Source organism: Semicossyphus pulcher, unplaced genomic scaffold (assembly GCF_022749685.1).
Source record: "Semicossyphus pulcher isolate SPU_LCO1_2020_fin unplaced genomic scaffold, fSemPul1.0.p SCAF_5, whole genome shotgun sequence".
Lineage (NCBI taxonomy): Eukaryota > Metazoa > Chordata > Actinopteri > Labriformes > Labridae > Semicossyphus > Semicossyphus pulcher.
In genome coordinates, this window is record NW_027211726.1 from 21,233,665 (window position 1) to 21,255,745 (window position 22,081).

The following is a 22,081-nucleotide window of genomic DNA, read 5'->3' on the forward strand; positions in this document are numbered from 1 at the left end:
TTATTTATCTTTTGTATCAGTACGACTGATACCGTAGCCAAATCAGCCACAAAGTTCATTTAAATTCATATTTCTGAATGAAGAACTCATTTTTATGGTATGATTTTAAAGCCGATAGCCAAATAAGAACCATTAAATTGTGCAATTAATTATCCGACCAGAGGACTAATCGTTTCAGTAATTGATGACTAGTCGATTATCAAAACAGTCGTTGGTTGCAGCCCTAGTATATACTGTATATGTTACTCTAATAACAGACGCAGTGACTCACCATCAAAGATCTCAAGCTCATCAAACTGACGGCTGGTCTGGAAGTGTTCTATAGTGAAGGTGATGTTGTAGCCAGGCTCCACTTTGACCACCCAGGAGCAGGACTCAAAGTGGGGGAAGCCGCTGCCAGGGGACTGGCTCATGATGACACCTGTGGAAGCCGTCAGGACCTCGTTCATGGGACAAGTCACTGTTGAGAAAAAAAAAGAGAGAACAGACAGAAAATTCAATTAATCTGAATGATGAGAATAATAGTGTAAAGTGTTTGAATTGTTTTTCTATGTTGTTTCATAATTGCACATAACTTCTAATGGTGTTTCTAGTCAATTTAATTTAGCTTGAAGCATAAATTGGATTGGTTAGATCTGCGTTGTTGTTGGAGGGCGACTCAATGTGACTAACAGCACAAGCTAAGTTAATTGTCATTCTGGTGCTGATGCTGCTGGAGGAAACAAAGCTGTCCATGCCAAGTCAGTCGAGGAATCAGCTTATATATTATATAACATTACTGACGTGCCATGAGCATATTCCCCGCTCTGCACCCATTGTCAATGTGTGACACATGGGATGCTAACTTGGCGGCTAACAGTCATCTGCCTGCAAACCCTATTGCAGTGACACGTCTGGGCGGACCACATCCATCCCGCTCATCTCCTTCCCCCCCTGCCATTGCTATTCTTGTGGGACATCTTTTTGACATCTTTGACATTTTGAAGTGGTTGCAGTCTTTATTATCAGACGTGGCACAGCGCTCCTGTCTGTTGCGTTTGTGTTGCAAAGCTGCGAAGCCAACCTCTTAATCTGGCGGAGCTGTCTGCATACACAGTGGAACCCCCACCCCCCCAAAAAAAACAAGCTGCGACATAAAAGGACGCCAAGGCTGCGACGAATACACAATGCACTAGCGACACAGTTTCCCTTTCTATTGTTTCTGCTTCTCACCTAATGGGGCTGAGTGCAGAGCAGGTAGAGTGTGAAATAACTTTCCACAGCAGAGGAAGATAGACACTTGTTTTTTTCCTGCTTGCTTGTGATTGCTTTGTGTGGTAAGTCAGATACCATAACCCACATTCGCTTTTGTGAAAACAACAGCTTTCTACTGTATATAACTGCCCTCTTATATCACAGAAATACATTTCAACAAAACTGTACCCATTTCCCTTCTTTAAACACCAGCTTGAGGCCAAACTTACAATCAAAGCAAAAATGTGATGCTGCAAATACGGTTAAAACCCACATCAAAGTGCAGCTGACCGGGTACTTTTATCATCTGCATATTTTTGTGTGTGAGGATGTTTGTCAACCAAGTGTGGCAGAAAATTTCGCCCACGTTGTGTGCTGCAATTTTGAATAGCCGAGCCTGTTCTGCCTCAGGGTAAGGCAGCAGCACTTGGCACTCGCAGGTCCTTCATTACAGCGGTGAAATACTGAACGCTCTGAATCACATTCGAGCAGCGTCGGCTTTGTGGGGTACTGTGTGTATTTGGGTATACATTTGTTTGGGCCACGTGCTTGTGTTAACACACTGTTTTGTGTGTATGTGTCTCTTGGCTTGTTTGACCTCAACACTGTGTTTGTGGGGGAGGAGATTATTAAATTCACAGGGAAAAATGCAGGCAGCCAAGGTTGAACAGCTTCTGCAAATTAATCTTTGCATTTGTTTTATCTTTCTTGGCGGGTTAAGCAGGTTTATTAGTTCAGGAAGTCTCAGATTATGTCAGGTAAACTGTCACTCAACTGTTAAAATGGGGCACTTTCATGTCATTTATTTTTGCCATTCATTGCAGTGGCTAAAGGAGAGGTTTGGTATTTTTAAACCTTTTACTAATTTGGTTGTCGAAATGACTAATAGGAACAAAAACTTTTTGAATCAGTCAAGTAGATGGCCTCCGCCATATCCACGATACGTCTTCCACGGCTGCAACATAATCACCTTTTTGCCACTGACAGCGTCAGATTGTTACTCCAGGTGTCTGACAACATTACAGATTTGATCCCTACAAAGATCGTCCTTTTTTTAAAGAGTAAGATCCTTTTTGTGTAACCAGAAACAGAAGTCTCACTCAAGGAGAAGTCTCGCTGGTGTAGAGCGTTACTTGAACAGGACGGTGGAAACGTGAGTTAGAGTTGGAGAAGGGATTTGTTTACGTAGAGGACTGCCAGCAAGAATATATTTCAAAAGCCATGGCTGAACATTTACCTGATTTCGACAATGAAGATGAGGCATTTGAATTCGATGACCGTCCCTATTTATTTGAGCCAGAGTATACAAACGAAGAGAGAACGAGGAGAGAGAGAGAGAGGGGCAACAGGCACGCTTTCTGTACACCAACACAACAATCTCTACCAAAATCTCACTCCAACTCAACTCACGTCTCCACCGTCCTGTTCAGTTAACATCTCACCAGCCACGAGATTTTAGCAAGAGATTTCAGAACGAGAATTCTCCTTGGGTGAGACTTCTGTTTCTAGATCAAAAAGGATCTTACTCTTTAAAAAAAGACGATTTTTGTAGGGATCAATTCTGTAATGTTGTCAGACACCTGGAGTAACAATCTGAGCCTGTCAGCGGCAAAACAAGCACTGTTAGTGGACGCACTTTGATCGGGCGAAGTTGCCCCAGGGGATTATGTTGCAGCCATTGCGGCCGTACGCGGCTACAGCAGAGGCCGTCTACCGGACTGATTCCAAAAGTTTTGTTCCTATGAGTCATTTCGACACTCAAATTTGTAAATATAGGGCCCAGGTTTAAAAATACTGACTTCTCCTTTAAAGTAAAACAAAACTAACACTGAAAAGCTGCAAAAGCTAGTCTATTTTGAGGGTCCTTTCGTGCCTTTATGAAATAGTTGACAGCCGAGGGACCACAGGCAATGATGGCAGAGGAAGATGGTGCATGCAACAAATGTACTTGTATTTACATTAGACCAAAGTAGTGGGATAATATAGCTTAGGCTCGCGCTCAAACATCTCGGGAAGAGAGAGCAATAATGCAATTTCTTCAAAATGTGCATTAGTGTGGATTGCATGGTGGGAATCAGAAATCTACCACTACCTTGTGCATCTAATTTTAGCAGTAGAAGTGACTTTTTCTTATCCCAAATTCGAAGAACACATCAACCAAGTCTGTGAAATCATTAACAACCTCAAGCATCAGCAGCAAAAGACTTAAATCTGTCACTGATAGTGAAGCTGATTGTGCCTGGAAGTGGCATATAAAATCTAAGAGTGAAGTTCATTAACCAATCAATTTGCCGAGGAGGCGTGTGTGTTGTTAGTGACCTTTCCGAAAGCTCCCAACGTGTTCTTCAAAACTGCTTTCAGCTAGTCTTGGAGCTGATGGAAAGAGACAGGCAGACAGTCTTATCTATAGGCTGCTACTTATTAAACTAATCCACTTTGAAATGAAGCATCGCTCTGTTTGGCTGTAAACAAAAGGGTATTAGGGGACAAATCTGACAGCTGAAAAAAAGGCAGCTTCAACACACAAGGTGAGATGAACGCTGATAGAGCTCAAAATGAAATTTCACTTTAATGAGGCACGGGATAGAGTAAACTAGTGAGAGACAGCCCTTCTGTTTGAGTATAAATTGTTGATGGAATGCAACAGCTTCCTAATAAGAAACGCGGTGGCAGACAAGCGCAGATGCACGCGCGTCTGCATCCATTCACAAACGTTTGTGCTCTCCAGTATGAAAGTATGGACGCACTTGAGTAGTGCTGTTGAGATGCATTTACTCGTGTTGGTATTTAATTAGCATAAGCCGAGGAGCGATAACGAGCTGATTGAAGGGGATGGGCCACAGCATGAGCATTAGCGTGAATCAGGACCTAACAACTCTGAAAAGTCAGGGGTGACAATGAAGATGTGAAAAGGGGGGCAGCTGTAATCCATTGTGCGGGAACAAATGAAGGGGAGAGGGCACAAATATAATCTAGGGAACAAAAGAGAGGGAGGGGAAGGAACTGAGTGGGATTGAGTAAGCTAGCTAGCTAGGATACTAATGTGATGGGTGATTATGCAGGTTTTAACCAGAATTCTGTCTGGGGGATAAACACAGGGATTTTGGATCATCAGAGCTCATTGTTTTTCTTTAATGAATTCAAGTAACACTTTGTACCGATACTGTGGCTTTGTGCGCGCGTCTGTGATGTTGGGCCTCCCTGTGGTCTCAGCAGATGAAGTTAGGGGCCAACAGAACCCAGTTTAATCAAATAGGCAAATCAAATGCAGCACAAACCAACTGGTTGCTCCAATGGCAGGAAATCCAAGAGGCTAAACCCATTTGCCAGCGTGACTGGCAACAGTCCTCCGGATTAAATAAAGAAAAACAGGAGGGAGTGTCTGTGTTTGTGTGTGTTTGGTGGTGGCTTTTATTAGTTGGCTTCGATGTCAGTGTTGGGGAAAAGTGAAAGACAGACAAAGAAAGACAGATCTGAGTGGAAACAGACACCTGTGTGTGAGTGTGTGACAATACATTGCACCGTGTTGTTTGTTTTGAGCGAGCCTCAGTGAAGGACAAAAAAAAAGGGGAGAATTGGGAATAAGAGGTGTATGTGTTACATAAGAACACAAGTCTAACTACAGTGAGTCAGGGGAGGGAAGTGGCGGGCAAGGGAGGGGGGAGTGCAGAAGGAGGGAATGCAGAGGATGAGAGAGGATATTGGCGCCGAGGGGCAAGCAACACTGCAGAACCGGCTGGAGGCTCCAGTGCTGCTCTCTCCGAGAATATCACAATGACAACATCCACTGCTGTGCAGCCCAGACACACGCTAGACCACTGTGTGTGTTTGTACAGTATATGTGTGAGGATGCGATTAAGTGAATTTTTTTTGCGGGGGGTGGGGGCAGCTACAAGTGCAAGGAGGGCTGTGCTTGTCAGAGCTAAAAGTGGTGATTTGATAGGTGCAGCTGCAGCCGGCATGTCCCCTGCATTTCAATGAGCTGTGCACTTCGTCTCTTCGCTGCCCTCCAACTACGTCTCTCTCTGCCTCTTTCTCGCCTCGCTTTTTAACTCCTGTCCTCCTCTCACTTACTTCCCATCCTTCTACTAATTTAGCAGTTTCTCCTCCATCTTTTCCAGACCAGATTCACCCTTTTTTTTTCTTTTTTCTCACTGGGTGTCCTGGGTGCTTTGATCCACGTCTTCATCATTAGCCTATACATAGCTCCTCTTCGCCATCATTGGCCTCCTTCTTTTGCTCTTTCATCTCCTTCCTTTTTCACCTCATGCTGAGAGCATTTGTATATTTTTCCTATTTAGCACTCCAAAATAGCTGCATTTAACTACTTTCTCCTTCTCTTCCACCTCTACCACATCACCCAAAGAGTAAGGCACACAAAGCAACGACGACAACGCAAGAAGGAGGAACAAGAAACAAAAGAAGCAAACGAATCAAAGAGATGCTTTTATGATGTTGAGAAACAGAAGGACCCCTCTATGAACCCAGTCTCTTGCCCTGAGGAAATGTATTGCACACAACATACAGTATAATGACGATGTGATGTGTTGGGAACACTGCAGTCTTTGATTCCTCTGGGAGGACGATATCTCAGCATGTAGAGAGCGCTACAGCAGCCACCCTCAGTCTCATGGGACCAAAGTATTCTCCTCGGAGAGAGAAAGTGCTACCAAACTGATGTGTGGCTACGGCTCCATGACTACAGGCAAAAAGACACCCACGAGATGCTGAAGTAAGGCAAAACTAGAACTTGTGCAAGAGTGTATCATATTAGCTGAATAATATTGGCTTCCTATAAACCTGCTCAGGATAAACTCACAGAGGAGGCCCTTTTAGAGAACTGTTTCACCTTTGTTGAGACGCATTTGTAAAATATAGCAACTTGTCAGGGCCCTCTTTTTTTCATATTTAAATACAATAAAATTTGGTGTATAAGACGCACTTTTAATACTTTTTATTCATCTAAAAAGTTGGCTGTGCCCTATTTCGGTGCGACCGATATACCAGTATAAAATGCAGAGAGGTATTTTATTGTGTTACTGCGCTATCCGGTTGTTAAGTGGTGACTCCTGGGTAACTCCACATCTCTGCATTAAACTGTTTCCGGGTCCGAGCCGCTACAACGTCTCCTATTTACAATATGCTGCAGTGCTGTCTTATGTTTTTCTCGCCGTTTTAAGCGAGGACTAACTTGATTGTTAATAGCGCTTTGTCAAGGACATGCACCGTCATGATCGCCAGCGCAGCCGCCACCCTCACAACAATCAACGCTACCGTAAGCTACAGCGCCAGTAGCTAGCAGGATTGCAAAACATCGACATGAAAACAGATGGTAGGCTGTAATTTGTGTTTGTTTTGAATGTGTTTTAAATGAAAATAAATTAATATAGTGTTGTACAAACTTGTACAAACGTTTTTATTAATAAATAGATATAGAAAACCTTTTTCCCTCTGGTATTACCCAAAAAACAGACTAAATCTTATTTCCGGTGCGACTTATATTCCGGACTTTACGGTACTTGCACTTTAATATGGCTGCTTCTAAATAGTTGAAGATTTGAATCATCAGACGAGATGAACTTGAGCCACTTGCCTTTTGTCAATCAAACATGGAGCCAAGATGCAACCAATTTTAGCTCACTAGCTGACTAAAATCCTTCAGGCGTTATTGAAAATTCAGAAAAACCTGCATCTTACAGGAAAAACATGAGACTCATGCAGTCTAATGTAGGAGTTAAAAGAACTATATCGGGCAGCTCCCTCGAGTGAATTAACTGCGTGAGCTTGAACCATTATTCCTGGATATGTTTTCAAGTCTCAGGCGTTCACTCACCATCACATGAGGGCGGAGGCCCCTCGAACTCCAGGTGTGTCCCCAGCCGACAGGTCAAGATGCTGTTTCCACTCAACTGGTAGCCTGGAAGACAGCGGTAGCGGACTATATCACCTAAACAGAGAGAGACGGAGGAGGGAGAGGTCCAGTCAATCACTGATCAGAGATGGTGGAGATGATTGATACTACAAAATGTCTTCCTACACCAATCAGTGCTTCTTAGCCTGGTTACTGCTATGACACAGAAATAATCAGGATCCATTGTGTTCCTGAGACAAAGAGAAAGTTAACAGTGGAAAAAAGTAACATTAATAAATCCCCACGGGCAATCCTGTAGTCAAAACACTATGTCAGTGTTGCTGTATTTGTGTTTCTGAATAATAACAAGTCAAGGAGGTACACAAACACACAGATAAAGAGAAGTAATCTCCATTGTCTTCTGTGGGGTAGAATGAGGGCACCTGCCTCAAATCCCTCTGGCACTCTGATTACTTTGTCATAATCATTTATTTATACTGCTGCCTCAAAACTGCTGTACTGCAGTTTGGGGTGAGTACCATTGCCTCATGGGATATGTATTTAGCGGACCGGGGGTTATGTAAACTGTCAAAACCAGAAGGTGAAGTAAGAGTGGAATTAAAAAGCTGCAGTTCTACGAGTCGGATGGGACCAGCGTGTAATACAAAACAGTCAGCCGTACCTGATAGCAGTGATTGTGTCTGTCTAAATGTGTAACAATCTGCCGTTTTGTGACAGCATTTCCAACCTACCAATTTTAAACTCTTTGCTTGCCATCAGGATCTCTGCATTGGGAATGATGGAGGGCGGCAGGCAGAACTGCAGTCTGTAAGCTTTATAGAGAGCAACAAACACAGGAAAGGAGTCAAACAGATTATGTGTGAAATGTTTAGTAAAAATACGGTCAAGTAAGAGGAGTTATTTACAGACCTTGATAGCTGATACGGAACAATCCACCCTTCTCTGTGTTGCTACGGAAACGTATCAGCACCTGATTGGATGTGCTACTGGGCGGTTCATTGGGCTCCCCATCAGTAAACACACCCAGTTTCCTGGCCGTCTCCTGAGGACCATCCCTAAAAAGGAAAAAAAGGCCAGGGGTCAACAACACCGTCAAAAATAACAAGACACTCAGGTAAAGTGATGATAATTAAAGATCAGGATTTTCTGTCAGAAGCCTCTGCTCAAATGCTCTCCAGGTCTCTAACCATAAAGCACCCCGAGGCGCTGTGACTCATATCTGTGAGAAGACCAAACAAAGCCACATGTCAGATTATCGTCAAGCAGCATCCGGTAGCAAAGTATAGCCAAGCTGCTCTCAGTTCATCATCCCTGAAGCTATGACTCCAGGCTGCTTTCGGTGATTATTTAGCAATAAGGTAAAAATTACAGATACGCGTGGAATGACAGGTCTGGATTGCGCTGTTCTTGCTAACTGCCATCCAATGGGAATGTCTCTGAAGCTGCGTCCCAGCCTTGGCAGTCCCCTGGCGTGGGCATGGCCGATTAAGCCAGCTCCCAGATTCCTGCCACAACCATTCAGCTTAAAAACCATCTGTCTTTGGCTGTCAGACTGGGCATGGGAGATTACAAGCAGCTCTGGAAACGGCTGGCTAGGGACCGCTGCCTGACAGCACTCTGGCCAAGCCGCCATTACGGGGCCCATTTCCTTGGCTCAGTAGTTCAGTGGATAGATACACAGCGGTGGTAACTGGAAACTGGGGAACATGATAGTCTCCATCTTGGCTCTGTGTGAGCTTGTTGGGAAAGATCAACACAGTGGGGGCTGTTTACAGAAGAGCAACAATATGATAGACAGTGGACATTTTGGCTCGTTTCAGCCTCAGTGAATAAACTCTCGATGGACGAAAAAAATCTTTGCACAAATTTCTATATCCATCGAACATAGATGTCACCGCACACCATGCGGACTTTTTATGTCGTCTTTGCGTTGCCAGGTTGGCTGACAGTCAGATCTCCGGTCTCGCTGAGAGCTGGGACCTTTGGAGCTCGTCTCTGGGAGAGGGGGATCAACTGGGACTGGCAACCATCATGCGTGCAAAATCCTGTCTTTGGTGGCACATATGGCAGGACCAGCCATGCATTATGGAGGTGATGAAAGGAAGCTTTACCCCTTGATACTAAAAGTGGTCGGGCAAAAAGACATACACCTACCACATAGACGTCCTGACACAAACAAACACTTGTCTGTCTCTCAGGGAGAGGGAGAGCAAGGAGGGAATTAGAGACACTTCTCTTACAAGAAACTGAGATAAAGAGGCAAAGGTAAGATGAAGAACACAAGTGGTGGGAGGCAATACTTTACTAGTTAGTTAGAAAACAAGCTGCGGAAAAATATAAAGAGAACAGGGAAGGGGGGGCACATTATAGATTAGCTAACTGGACCCTGATTCAGCTTTTTCAAGCAACCCAACAGAGGCTCATATGGAAAAAAAAAAGCTGGCGGCATGACAGGTTGAAAAGAAGACCAACGCTGATGACCTTAAAACTTTGAGAAAACTAGTTAAAAGTTTACCTCCAAACAAAAATTACAAATATTATAGAGAAGAAAATATTATGAGAACTTAACTAAAATGAATCTCTATGGATATGCAGCTCTTGAAAACAGTAAACTCTTACCAGACGGTGATGAAGTCGTGTGGCCCGTGAACCTGAAGCAGGGTGAAGTTGAGTTTGATGCCAAAGCCAGGAGCCACAGTGATCAGCCAGGAGCAGTCAGCTGAGCTCGGGTACTCCTCTGGGTAACCGGGGGAGAAAACGGTCCCATTTTCTGATGTGATGTTCCCACCACACGGCACTGAGGGAGGGAGTGGGAGAGGCGGGGTATATATATCAGTGGGCCATGAATACAACAGGGCAGATCCATAATTCAGCTTCAATGGGTGGAAAAAGGGGATTTTTCATCCCACTCTTCTTCTGCTTCCCTTCTCAGTGTCTCTCTCCCCCTTTCCTTCACTCCTCCTCTAGTGCCCAGGCGCTTGTCTGAGCTAAAGATTAGCCAGTAAAGCCTGTTAGCAAGAGGGGACTTGGATGGAGTGTTTTTCTAAGATAAGGCCTCAACCCTTTCCCACTGGGGTTGAAGAGAGACAGTGCTGAGATGAGGCGAGGGGTTGGAGTGGACTGGGCTTTTGAGTTGCGTGTATGTACAGTAGGTGTATGAGGAGTGAGGAAGCATGCGTTTGTACATTTGCGTGTGTTTGAGTGACAGGAAAGGCTAAAACAGCATGTCTCTGTCGGAACTGTAAACACTATGACCTCTCAAACCACACACGCCTGATATCCTGAGGTGAAAAATACAGTAATGCTCGCTGATACTCACAGCTTTAAATCTGCTCGCATAGAAGTTGTAACTTAACAATTAGGAAGCTTAACATTCCAGCGGGTGCCTTTTGAGAAACCCCATATAAACTGTGGAGAAGCAGGGAAAGGAGTGGTAATCGCTTTAGTGCAGGCATCTCATGCAGCCCCAGACAGTGTATTCAGCTTCCCGGCACACTGTCAGATGCATATGGGCATACGTATATTCCAAAAGCAGAGATTGCATCTTTTATACCTCTGTCTCTCAGGTCATGTGTGTTCATGTTGCACAGCTGCCTGCTTTAGCCCCGTAGTGGATAGGCCACTCTGCTGCCGGCTCACCTGGTAAATGAGCTATTGATCAGACCGATTGATTAAACCCTGGACACTCTCTGGAGTAGCACCTCTGGCTCACACCATCAAACTGGCAAGCTACTCAAACCTTATCTGTAAGAAGGTGTACTGTTGCTTGAAGGGATTTGCTAGGGAACAACAAAACTTGAGGCAGTGATGCAATAGTTATTAAATTCAAACACGTTGAGGGTAATACGCTAAATAAAAATGCAGCAAATGGAAAGGGGAGGAAAAGATAAGACACCCAAGGTTAAGAGCAGAGATGGATAAACAAACAGAAAAAAGAAAGGGCAAAGCGTTATAGACACAAAGTGGTGCGATGATAATACTGAGACAAGTGGCAAACAAAAGGCAAGGTAAGAAAAATCAATGTACTTGTGCGTCTCATCCCCTCAGAAGAAATCTATGCTAAAACTGTAGTGGCAGAGAAACTGTGAAAAGGGTTGTACTGAGCTTTGTTGGGTCAGGTATGGGTGATAAATGGCTAAGTATTAGCTGCAAGGACATTGATACATTTATTTGAAATGCACGTTTTCTTGCAAGCACGTAAAATATCTTTAAAAATAAAAACAGCAGGATTTTTTGTTCAATTTTCTGTCCTAAACGGTTTTATGTAACAGTCCTAAATCTACACTCATTTCAAATCTAATCTGGCAACCCTGCTATATCATTGCATCACACCAGGTCTGCACATGCTTGCACACAAACACACACACAAAGTTAATGTCTGAAAACATTTTATGCAAAAAATACACAAAATGGGAAATATTACTGACTGTTTAAGTAGTTAATTTGCCAAAACACAAAAATAACATTCTGAAAACGAGTTTGATTGATATTCCTTTGAGTGAACAAAAATGCAAGATTTTTGAAAATTTTTAAAAATATATTGAGACATCTTAAAAACAACTCAACATCAGTTTGACTGATATTCCCTGGAGTGCACAAAACATTAAAACGGAGATATTAGTCTTTGCAAATGAACTCTTCTTATGCACTCAAGCATGTCAGGGAATGTAAAGTAGGACTTCAAGGGTGGGAGTAGAGACTTTTACACTGCAATGTGGATATTATATGTTATTTATTGGAACTGTATATCACATTAGCTGGGTTTGAATGCACAAGCCTAATATTCCGATTATAATCGGTTTAAAAGCCCAAACTGAATAAATATGCTCCATATAAACACCTCGATCAGAATAAAAAGGCAGTTGAAAATTCAACACAGAGGGGTGCTTTTAAACTTTTTCATAAACCAGATGAAATATTGTACCAAGTAAACAATTTGACCCGATTATGTCCTGACTGCGTTCTCCTGCGCATGCCCTTTGTCTTGATGTAAATGCATGGTGGTGTACGTTTCACAAGGTGGCAGCATCCAAGTTAAACCAGACAACCTCAGAGAGCATATTTCTAATTCAAACATTAAAGAGGGGGTATTATGCCGTTTTTAAGACATACATATATATATATATATATATATAATGTTACAATGTTGGATGTCCGGACTAAACGTGGGTGAAGTTTCAAATCTGTAGGTAAAAGTATGTTGCAGTAATCTCCAGGCTTCTCAGCTCAGTCTGCTGTGAACGCACAGTTTTTTGTACACGCTGCACTTTGTGACGTCACAAAGTGCAGCCTCAGCCTTCGGAAAGCTCGTCAATCAGAAGAAAGTGGGATTGTAGGGGCAGGGTTTCTTGAAGGGACAGAGCTGACTGAGTCTTTTCAGGCAGAGGCTGTATGAGGGCCGGCACAGAGCACCAGTGTGAGAAAAATGTTGTGTTTTTTTAACTGTCGATTATGCTAGGCTACTCCACAGGTATCACAGAGTGAAATATGAAGCTTGAAATTAGCATAATACCCCTCGTTTAAGAGAACTTAGTATTATTGGACGGTTACCTACGGCTGATTCGTTGACGGCATACAGCTGATACGATGGTGTCATGCTGTTGCTTGTTTAACAGCAACACAACAGCAGCAACTACTGCCCCGAACAGACGATAGATCTCCATCTTGAGCTGATATAAAACGCATCGAAACGAATGCATAGCGCATGTCACACAGTAAATGCGTTGGCGCATGTAAACACCATATCGTAATAGATCACACCCCACATAAGCTGTTGAAACCCAGCTATTGATACAGGACAGTTCTGTATTGGATTATATACTCTTACATTATAAATAAACTAGTGCTGCACACAATCTCAAGTGCACACGCATGAAAGCTTGCATACACAGGTCTAATCCTCTCAGATAATTATTTCCAGCTTCAAATTTGAAGTGAATATTGAAAGGGCCTTGAAATAGTTCTGAGAGAATAAACTCTCTCTCCCGTTCCCTCTGCTGCTCTTTCTCCCACTTGCATTTATCTTTGTGCTCGGCCATTCAAAGTTCCAGTGTCCTGGCCATCACCTCCCTCCGTAATTTTGCCTGCCTCATTGAATAATCGACAGCCAGAGCGTGAGAATGTGGGTCAAGGACGAGGAAAAAGAAAGAGCACCCATTACTTTTCTTTTCAATTTAGCCCCCTCTTTTATTCATCCTTTATTTGTCTCCATTCCTCCTCAGCAGTGTATCGATTTTCATTGAAGAATACTTTGCTTCATTAATGAGAGATGATAATTCAGTTTAATAGCATTATTCATAATAGATAATCATTATCTCCATAGACGCACTTCGCTCTAATGATGCAATAGCTCAATACGTTCTAAACAGTGAGTTATCGTGTTATTACTTTGCTTCTGCGTTCATTAGGCTGTAGAGCCTGCCACTTGTTTGGAAGTCTATTTATTGTTCCGATTAATAAATGTTAGCTTCGAATATTAATAGTGTATACATATAAAATAACTTACCTTCGCAGCGAGGGAAAGGGTGATCCCAGTTGCGGGTGGTGCCGTGCTCACAGGTGAGGATGGAATGTCCCACTAGTAGGTACCCGGGCAGACACTCGAAGGAAATGGACTGGCCCACATTGAATCCAGCACCTACCACCACGCCGTAGCGGAAAGGCTCTGGATCGGGGCACTCCTGTAGCTCGTAAGCTGAGGAAGAGAACATGAGTCTTTATTTAATACCACCATTTGGAATTCGATTAAATATGTACAGACATTAAGAGTGTTATGGTGGAGCAAACTCTATTTTTATTTCCATCTTTAATCCCCCTTCCTCATCTTTCTGTTGTTCATTCTCTTTTGCCTCAACCTCCCACTCATTCCTCCTCCTCCTCCTCGTTTTCAGACAGGGTTGTCAGAGGAAAGAAAAAGCCAGGGGCAGGCTTGGCTTTTGCCGGAGGAGTATGATGCAGTCATCAGAAGTAGTGCGGGTAAATAATTTGTACTTTTTTTCCCTCTTGGATACAATAGCAAAGCAGGCAGTGAGCCTTGAAGAGCCAGGATATAAATATAACTAAAGAAATTGATTTCTATGGATCACAGCTTCCCTTTGTAAGAGATAACTCATGCAAATACTGGGAAAAAAGGGGGGGCATTTGCAAATATAATGCTTGATTTAAATGCTAATATACACATAATTATGGAAATGCACAACGCTACCTTTCGATTTGCCGGCTCGTTTGTTGAATCACAAAATACAAACTTTGTGCGCCTGTTGCAGTGGCAGACAAATTATTCCTTGCAGCCGCGCTGATGTGCAGTGAAGCCTTTTACTGGCACATGGTGAAGAAATCTTTTAAGTGATCAACAGTTTTATATACATATATACAGGGATTTATAGATCGGGGGAGTTTACTGGCTCTGTGGGCTGATGATTGTGACAGTCAGTTTGACAGACGATCAGTTTTTAGGGCTAATTCAGTAACGTTATAGCTCCACATGCAAACACGTCACTGTGAAGGGACATTACAGGGCCAGTTTGCAGATTTTTAACCTCAATCTTATCATGCTATTATGCGGAGCCAATGCCACTATGGTTGGGGAAAAAATGCAATTTCGCTCTCTGCCTTTGGAGGACCGCTTCTCCAATGGGCCCTGGAAAACCTCCGGCAGACTACGTAAAACACGTCATCCAGCCGAGGCCAGGGAGCTCGCTAACTACACTTCCTCAATCTAGGACGCCCGCCTCCGATGTCATGTCTCGTTCTAAATCATCAGGTTTGAAATGTAGACTGCAGACCCGAAGATTTTTTAGATGATCCACCGATATATTCTCGTCGTATTTTGGATTCTGTACTGCTCTGACCCGATGCCTGCAGTGAAATTGTAGTATTTCACTCCAGCGTCTCTCGCTGGGCCTTTCCTTTCAGAGGGAGGGGCGCAATGCACGCTGGGTGTTGTAGGAATGTATAGTGGCGAAACCAAAAGCTGTTTGTACAACTTTCTACACAGCTATGGAGCCAATTTGAAATATTATTGCTTCTATCTTCAATAGTACATAAGTGGACATGAAGAAAAAGAAAAAACACTCGATTATTATCAATACTTCTCTTGTCAAAGGACATTGTTCACTTCTGTTGCTTTCATTCTTATAGCTCATAGATCATTACAGACATTTGCACAGTCACATTTCAGTGGCAGCAAAGGTGGTTTGAAGCAGCCAAAGAGCTCCAGCCACACTGCAGTGATTTCTAGTTTGATCAGGCTTTGTAGAAAAAGTAACTCGCAATACTGTTAGGGGCTTAGCTCTGCAATTAGCAAATTTAGTCTTGGTGATTATGCTCATCATTATAAATATATATTAACCAAGTCTATTTTTGTCTGAGACAGTCCTTAGGCTGATCATTATTTCATGCTCCAATCTTCTGCATCTTTTACACAGAGCTGAAAGTGCTGGAACTTTCTAACACATGCTCCTGTTTGGTCTCTTACCCTGGTACTCGAATCTGAAGCCCGGTTTGTTCTGTGAGTGGTCACTGTGGAAATAAACTGTGGTCTCGTGGGAGGTGGTGAGGAGGGAAGAGGGAACGTCCTGGCCGCTGAATCGGCCAATCACCGCGCTTGTATCAAGGGGCCCATTGCGAATCTCAAGGAAATCATGGTTGGCCTCGGTGGAGAAGTTAAGGAACTGCATGTGGGCTCCTGGGAAATGAAGGAAGAAGAAATGTTGAGGAAAGGGTAGGCGGAAATTGGAAAAGAAATGGCATCTTTTTTTTAATTCTCCCAAGGAACCCATACTGAGGCTGTCAGATCTCAGTGAAATTAACCGTGAAGATGACTTTGTTTGTTATTGTAGGCATATTAAACCCTTATGTTGGGTAACATTCAGGGACCAGTGACAAAAGAAACGCATCAACAACTACAAATGCTGTCATCCACCATCCAGAGCTTCAAGCTGCATAATTACAGTACAGGTTCTTGAGTGTTGAATGGCATGCATTGAGAGCCTCTCCAGATGCTCACCGTAACCGACTGGCAGGTAGATTCTCCAGGTGCAGTCACTGTTGCTAGGGTAGTTGCCAGGGAAACCAGGACTTAGAATCATGCCCTCCATCTCCTCTCGGATTCCGCCACATTGAGCTGGCAGAGGGCAGACAAAGCTTTTCATTAGCATCTGCAAACAGTGATTCACCCTAATTGAAATGACAAAACAAACATTGTTCAGCACAGTTCTTTGTTTAGTCGTTTTAACAACTATACACTTGTAGAAATTATACGACTAAGAAATGTGAGTTAGTCCTTTTTTATTTTTATAAAAAATTAAAGACGTTTGAACCCAAACTGAATCCTGACAGAGTCTTTTTGGTGATTCACGTTGCTTGAAGGCAAGGTGGGTGTTAATTGCTAGTTGATGTCCTTGAATACAGTCATTGAAAAATGCTCTTGTAAGCACAAATAAGCCCATTTCCTTTCTCTTGCACTTTCATCACTTAATGTCTCCTTTCTCCATCAATTCAATGTAGTCACGATTTTATAAGCAATGATAAAAAAGCTCTTAAAGAATATTCGATGTAAAAACCACCAAGCCTCTAAAAACGATTAAATAGTTTTAACTGGCATGCAGAGAGCCCCCATCTTATCAAACGGGAGAATTTCTTTCACTATTAAGAAACTCTGCTGCTTTTTTCTTTCTGCTTGAGATGTCGAGGGGCCATACACTTCATCTTTTGCTTTTCTTCATCCCTCTCCTTTCATCCTAAACGTTTGATGGATAAACGCTTTCGTGACTGAAATCCAGGACTACGACTCAAAAGAGCAAGATAAAAGGTGAAATGAGCAAGAAAAACGTTCGGGAATACAGGGTAAAAGTGATGATCGGATCCAGAAAGATGAAAAGAGCGAGGGATCTTGACACCAAAATTAAAAGGATGAAAGGATGCTGAAAGTAAAAAAAAAAAAAAAGCTGACTCAAGGGGGAAAAAAAACAAATGTACTGTGATGAGAAAAGCAAACACTGTGAAGAAGATTAAGGAATAAATGGGACAAACAGCAGATATGAGACAGAGGAGGGAGGAACTCAGGGTTCTGTACCACTGTGTCTCTGTAAGGAATACACGAGGGGTTAAATGATATCCTGTAGCAGCACAAAAAGCCTGAGGTAATCAGGAAACTGCTGATGCCTGTGAACACGATAAATCTTTCCTCAACTTCAGCCAATCACGCTCTACGATGGAACTAATTAGGCAGTAGTAGGTTGTTGCAATAAGTGGAACCCGTTTGTCAAGGCACTCTCACAAGCAGGGAGAGTTGAGGTGTGAAATAGAGAAAGGATCTAATGTTCTTCTTCGGCGTTGGGGAAAGAAATATGTAAAACTAGTTTTAAAGTGTGGAAGCACTTAAAAACTCACACAACTAGTGAAATATTTTCTATTCATTTTTGTTATGTCTTCTTATAAAGTGTGGGAGCTGTAAATAGCTAATAGGATCTCCACAGCCACACATGAAAAAGGAGGACAGGAGATGGACGAAAGTAAAGGGAAGAAAGTGTATTTTTACCTATGCAGAGAGGAGGTGGATAGTTCCATCGTCTGACAGTCCCGGGCATACAGGTAATGTGCGAGTTCCCCTGCGAGGCGAATCCATGCACCCATGTGCGCACAAACAGACACACAAAGACAAAAGAGCAACAAAAAAACAGGAGATGCATTAATTTGTTCCCCCACTGTCACTCATCGCTTGCTCCAATTATTTGAACCTGCTGCCTGTCTCCACATGACTTCACGGGGCGACTAAATGACTAAATCCATCTGAAGTGACAGAATAATAGAGAGGGAGCATCCCAGGCATATTAAGCTGATCTCTTTTGTTGTTACACTGCCAAAGTAAGCAATACAACATGTTTTGAAAGCTATGTAGCTCCGAATTGAAGCTAACTGGAAGAAATGTTGGAACAACATGGACAGACTTACATGTATGGTTCTGGATAAAGTCACACTCTAATATGAGAGAGAGGCAGAGTTTAAAGAGGACACCAAGACAACATGTTGGTGGAGACTTGTGTATTGTTACAATGTATTGTGTGCACTTGCCTTCCCTAAAATCCACGTCCCTGCCTACAGATTCCACATTTCTATGTAGAATCTGTAAATCGAGATTAGTTCAACCCTGATGCAGTGTGAAGATATCTGTGTTTAAACAGTATGACTGATACAACTTAATCTAATTTATACTGACTATGAATTGGCTGCATGACTTTCAACTTGACAAGGTTGGGCAAAAGTTGGTAGTCAATAAATTCTTTGATGGAGCTCAAGAGGACTTTGATGCCTTTCCATAATAACTTTTATTTGTACCATCGAGAAAGAAACATATAATTCAAATCTTTCCCTCACTTTGTCCTGCAGCTATCAAACATAAACACTCGCAGCTACTGGCCTAACATCTAAAACATTATACAAATGTGAAGCAGACCCAAACGTAACATTTCTAGCTGAGCACAGTGGGAGAGGGATGGTGGGAACACTTAGTCCTGATGGACTTGTGGATGTGGTACAGAGTGGAGAGGGAACTTTAAACAGAATTTGTTTGAACTACTGCACTGCATCCAGTGTGTCTACAGTCACCATCTGTCTCCAGAACAGCCCAGATGACTACAATGGAAGCACTGACGGATGTGCATATACAGTCAACCCGGGAGGCTGTGCAGAATTCCGACTTTGTATAAATAACAGGCAGCAGGTGGAGAATATCTATGCTGACACCTATGTTGCTTTTGGCTACATAATAGAGCAGTAAAACTTGCATGCATCAATGGTGATTTATGATGGAACCATGTGAAACTTTTGAAACCACGTTTGAGATGTTACCTGTAGAGTATACCCTGGTTCACACTGGAAAGACACCACATTATTCATCTGAAGACGCTCCCCAACCTTGATGCCATTCATAGGAACCACAGGCTCTGGACAGTTGGTCAGAGACACCGCTGGGAGGTAAAAAAATATATCAAAAGATGACAGAAACAAAGAAAAAAGAACTCAATACCGACTTTAAAAAGGAAAATCTAAGCAAATCGAGACATCTGCAATTGGATAGAATATAGACTCAGGGTGTTGGTACTTTACATCAAGTGACATTAACTGTTTTTTCACTTACTTTTGTATTCCAGCCTGAATCCAGCTGCAGACACACTAATATCAGAGAAAAAGTGGAGGTAGAGCTGGTTGGAGGTGCTGTTGAGAAGAGCTGGGACCGTGGTGCCTTTGGGAGAAGATTAATAGTGGAGTTTAGCAAAGCTATCTCCTGCATAGGCCGACCATAACTAAGTGTCTATGCTACTGGCAAATAGCTTAAAAGCTTGTTCTCTTTTACATTTTTGGTCTTAAGTGTGTGTGTGTGTGTGTGTTTGGCTCTGTGTGTGCTTGAGCGTGAATGCAGCATGACTGTATGCCTGAATGATTGCTTATAGGTGTATTAGGATATTTGGGAATGCAGATGCATAATACTGGGACCTACTCGCTTTTAACAAGACTGACAGAGGCATTTGTTCTTCAAACAAGAGGGTATGTAATGAGCTGAAATGTAACGAAACCAAAAAGCCTCCCAAAAGAGGGATAAAAAAACATCACACAGTAAAATCAACTGTTTTACAGACACCGTATGACCTGAAATTGGCCGTTTAATAGCTCAAATTTGTGAGCCTGGTATTTCTCTTTCATCTCTGTACTCCAGGGTACATCTAACATTTACTCTTGGTCTGGTTCCAAGCACAAACAAAAGCTGAATTCCCCGTTGCTCTATTGAGGGGAGTAACACAGTTACTGTAAACAAATGTTCACTTTAACTCCACACAGAAAAGCCTAACCTTTGTAGAGCTGTACCAAGATTTTGCCAGGGGACGCTCAGACAGATTGGAATTTTAAAATATCCCATGACTCCACTCGCAGCCTTTATTCACTCTGTATTTATTCTCTTGCTTGCTAAATTGCATAGTGATAAACCTCTTTGTTTATTTATCATATTTAGCAACCTTATAATTCAAACTGTGTTTTTAATATTGTATGCGTTGGGTTGATAAATAAAATATGTTTTCAGGTCATATGCTGCCCTGTGAAAACTGATTAGGCCATTATTATTCAAGGCTAAGGTGGGAATAAACATTAAAAACATAACACAATCAAAAAACACAAAATTTACAAAAATACCTGAGAAGCTGCCAAGCATGGTGTCAGTGTTGTCTCCTCCGTCAAACACCTCCAGCGAGTCCCAGTTCTGCTCTGTGACAAAGCTGATTACCTGGATCTGAGACGCAGAAGAGTATTTATGTGAGTAATAAAAATAAATTGGATGGAATTAAAGAAGCATAGCCACAGTGGGGTCAAAAATGAGGTCGAAGGGTTGAAGCTTAATTAAGTGAGAGGAGGTGTCATAAAAAGGTGCATGAAAAAGTAACAGTGAAGAGCTAAAAAGCAGAGCTGTTTTGCTCATTACTACTTGAGTTGCAGTTGTGTCAGCCATGACCGTCTGCTCAAAATATCACATGAAGACTATCTGCGGCAGACAAAGATATTTTTATTTGCAAAATATAAACCTCTCCTCTTTAGAGGGTCCTGAAAGCTCCTAGGAGTGTAAAATTAGACTATTTTTAAACTGTGCACATATTACAAGCCACGAGAGACTTCACAAGTATCAAAAGTTCAGAATTATCAACAGAAAGGAGCAACAGTCATTCTGCAATGTCTTTGCTTTCTTTGCCTCATTCTCAAGCCCCCTTTTTGGAAGGCTGTGTTCAAGTGGTGTGCATTGGATTTGAAATTAAGAAAACTGTTTGACAGCCGCGGAGAACGTTGGATATTCTTCAAAGAAAGGCAGAGCGAGACTTTTGCTTGTTAAGACCCGTTCTGACAACAGCTGCCACTTTTAGGGAAAGAAACACCACATACTGCGAGAAAAGCACTGTTGATGCCCATATGATGGATTTAAAAACGTATTTGCTGTTGAGTGCCAACCACAGGAAGTGGGATGTTTCTCCTGATGTGTTAAATTGCCATGTCCCTTTTAGGGTGCTTTCACACCTGAGCTGTTTGGTTCATTTGAACCGAACCCTAGTGTGTTTAGCCGGATAGTCTGGACGGTTCAGGGTGGTGTGAAAGCAGTCTCGAACTTTGTTGCGAGGTCTCGGTTCGCTTCCAAGTAGCCCAAAATTTGGTTCATTTCAGGTGTGAAAGCGACCCAAACCAAATATAGAAAGAGAGAAGTTTCCTCGCGCATCAAAACATTTGGTCCACTGGTAAAAGCTGCTGCGTGAACACAAACCAAACTCGAGGCAAAATGCAACATTTTATAAAATTTGGTCTTTGTTTCGGAACAAAAAAATGGACTCTGGGGTTAAAGCACCCTAAAATGTGGATGTGTGAAAGTCGCAACAATGTGTATCAATTATATTTTTGTTCTGTCTTTAGCTGACATAATTTTCAGCAATCTCTTTGTCCTTCTCTATTTATTTTTTTGGTCTCTGCAAGCCTCCCTTTCTGTTCCCACTCGCTTCTGTTCCTCGGCCCTCTCCTCACAGCCTCTGATGGTTATAGATCGGATACGAGCAAATTAAAGGGCCGGTAGGGGCTCTGGCGCATTCAGGGAAGACAACGCAGATCACAGATTGATCTTTCATTAGGGGGCCACGGCAAATGTGCCGGCAAGGCACCTCGCTCCTTTAAGTTCTCTTCTGGATCGTGACACTCCAATCTAATGCGTCTCTGCTAGCTGGGAGAGGGGGAGCGGCTGTGATAAAGACGGATAGAGAGGAAGGAGGTTGACGATGTGAAAGACATGAGGTGGATTAGGAATAGAAGGGATGAGTGTTCAGCTGCAGTGATTCTCCTATCAGAAAAATATACTGCTGTGTACATGTTCACACATCCTGCTGTTTGTCTTTCAGAGGGTAGTGGCAGCTCTCTGTTCTTATTCTTGGTCTATCACACCTCCAAGCTCTT

General features: G+C 42.6%; 1 protein-coding gene across 1 annotated transcript in view; it reads right to left on the reverse strand.

Annotated features, from left to right (window-relative positions):
• csmd2 (CUB and Sushi multiple domains 2) overlaps nt 1–22,081 on the reverse strand; it is a 253,256-nt gene that overhangs the window by 35,790 nt on the left and 195,385 nt on the right. The window contains exons 37-48 of the mRNA XM_069682020.1: nt 20,294–20,390; nt 19,245–19,349; nt 18,956–19,074; nt 17,646–17,715; nt 16,113–16,229; nt 15,582–15,791; nt 13,611–13,799; nt 9,725–9,902; nt 8,015–8,160; nt 7,837–7,917; nt 7,067–7,180; nt 272–460 (exon numbers count right to left, since the gene is read on the reverse strand). Coding sequence (XP_069538121.1) covers nt 272–460; nt 7,067–7,180; nt 7,837–7,917; nt 8,015–8,160; nt 9,725–9,902; nt 13,611–13,799; nt 15,582–15,791; nt 16,113–16,229; nt 17,646–17,715; nt 18,956–19,074; nt 19,245–19,349; nt 20,294–20,390 — 1,615 coding nt within the window. The remainder of the gene's footprint in view (nt 1–271; nt 461–7,066; nt 7,181–7,836; nt 7,918–8,014; nt 8,161–9,724; nt 9,903–13,610; nt 13,800–15,581; nt 15,792–16,112; nt 16,230–17,645; nt 17,716–18,955; nt 19,075–19,244; nt 19,350–20,293; nt 20,391–22,081) is intronic.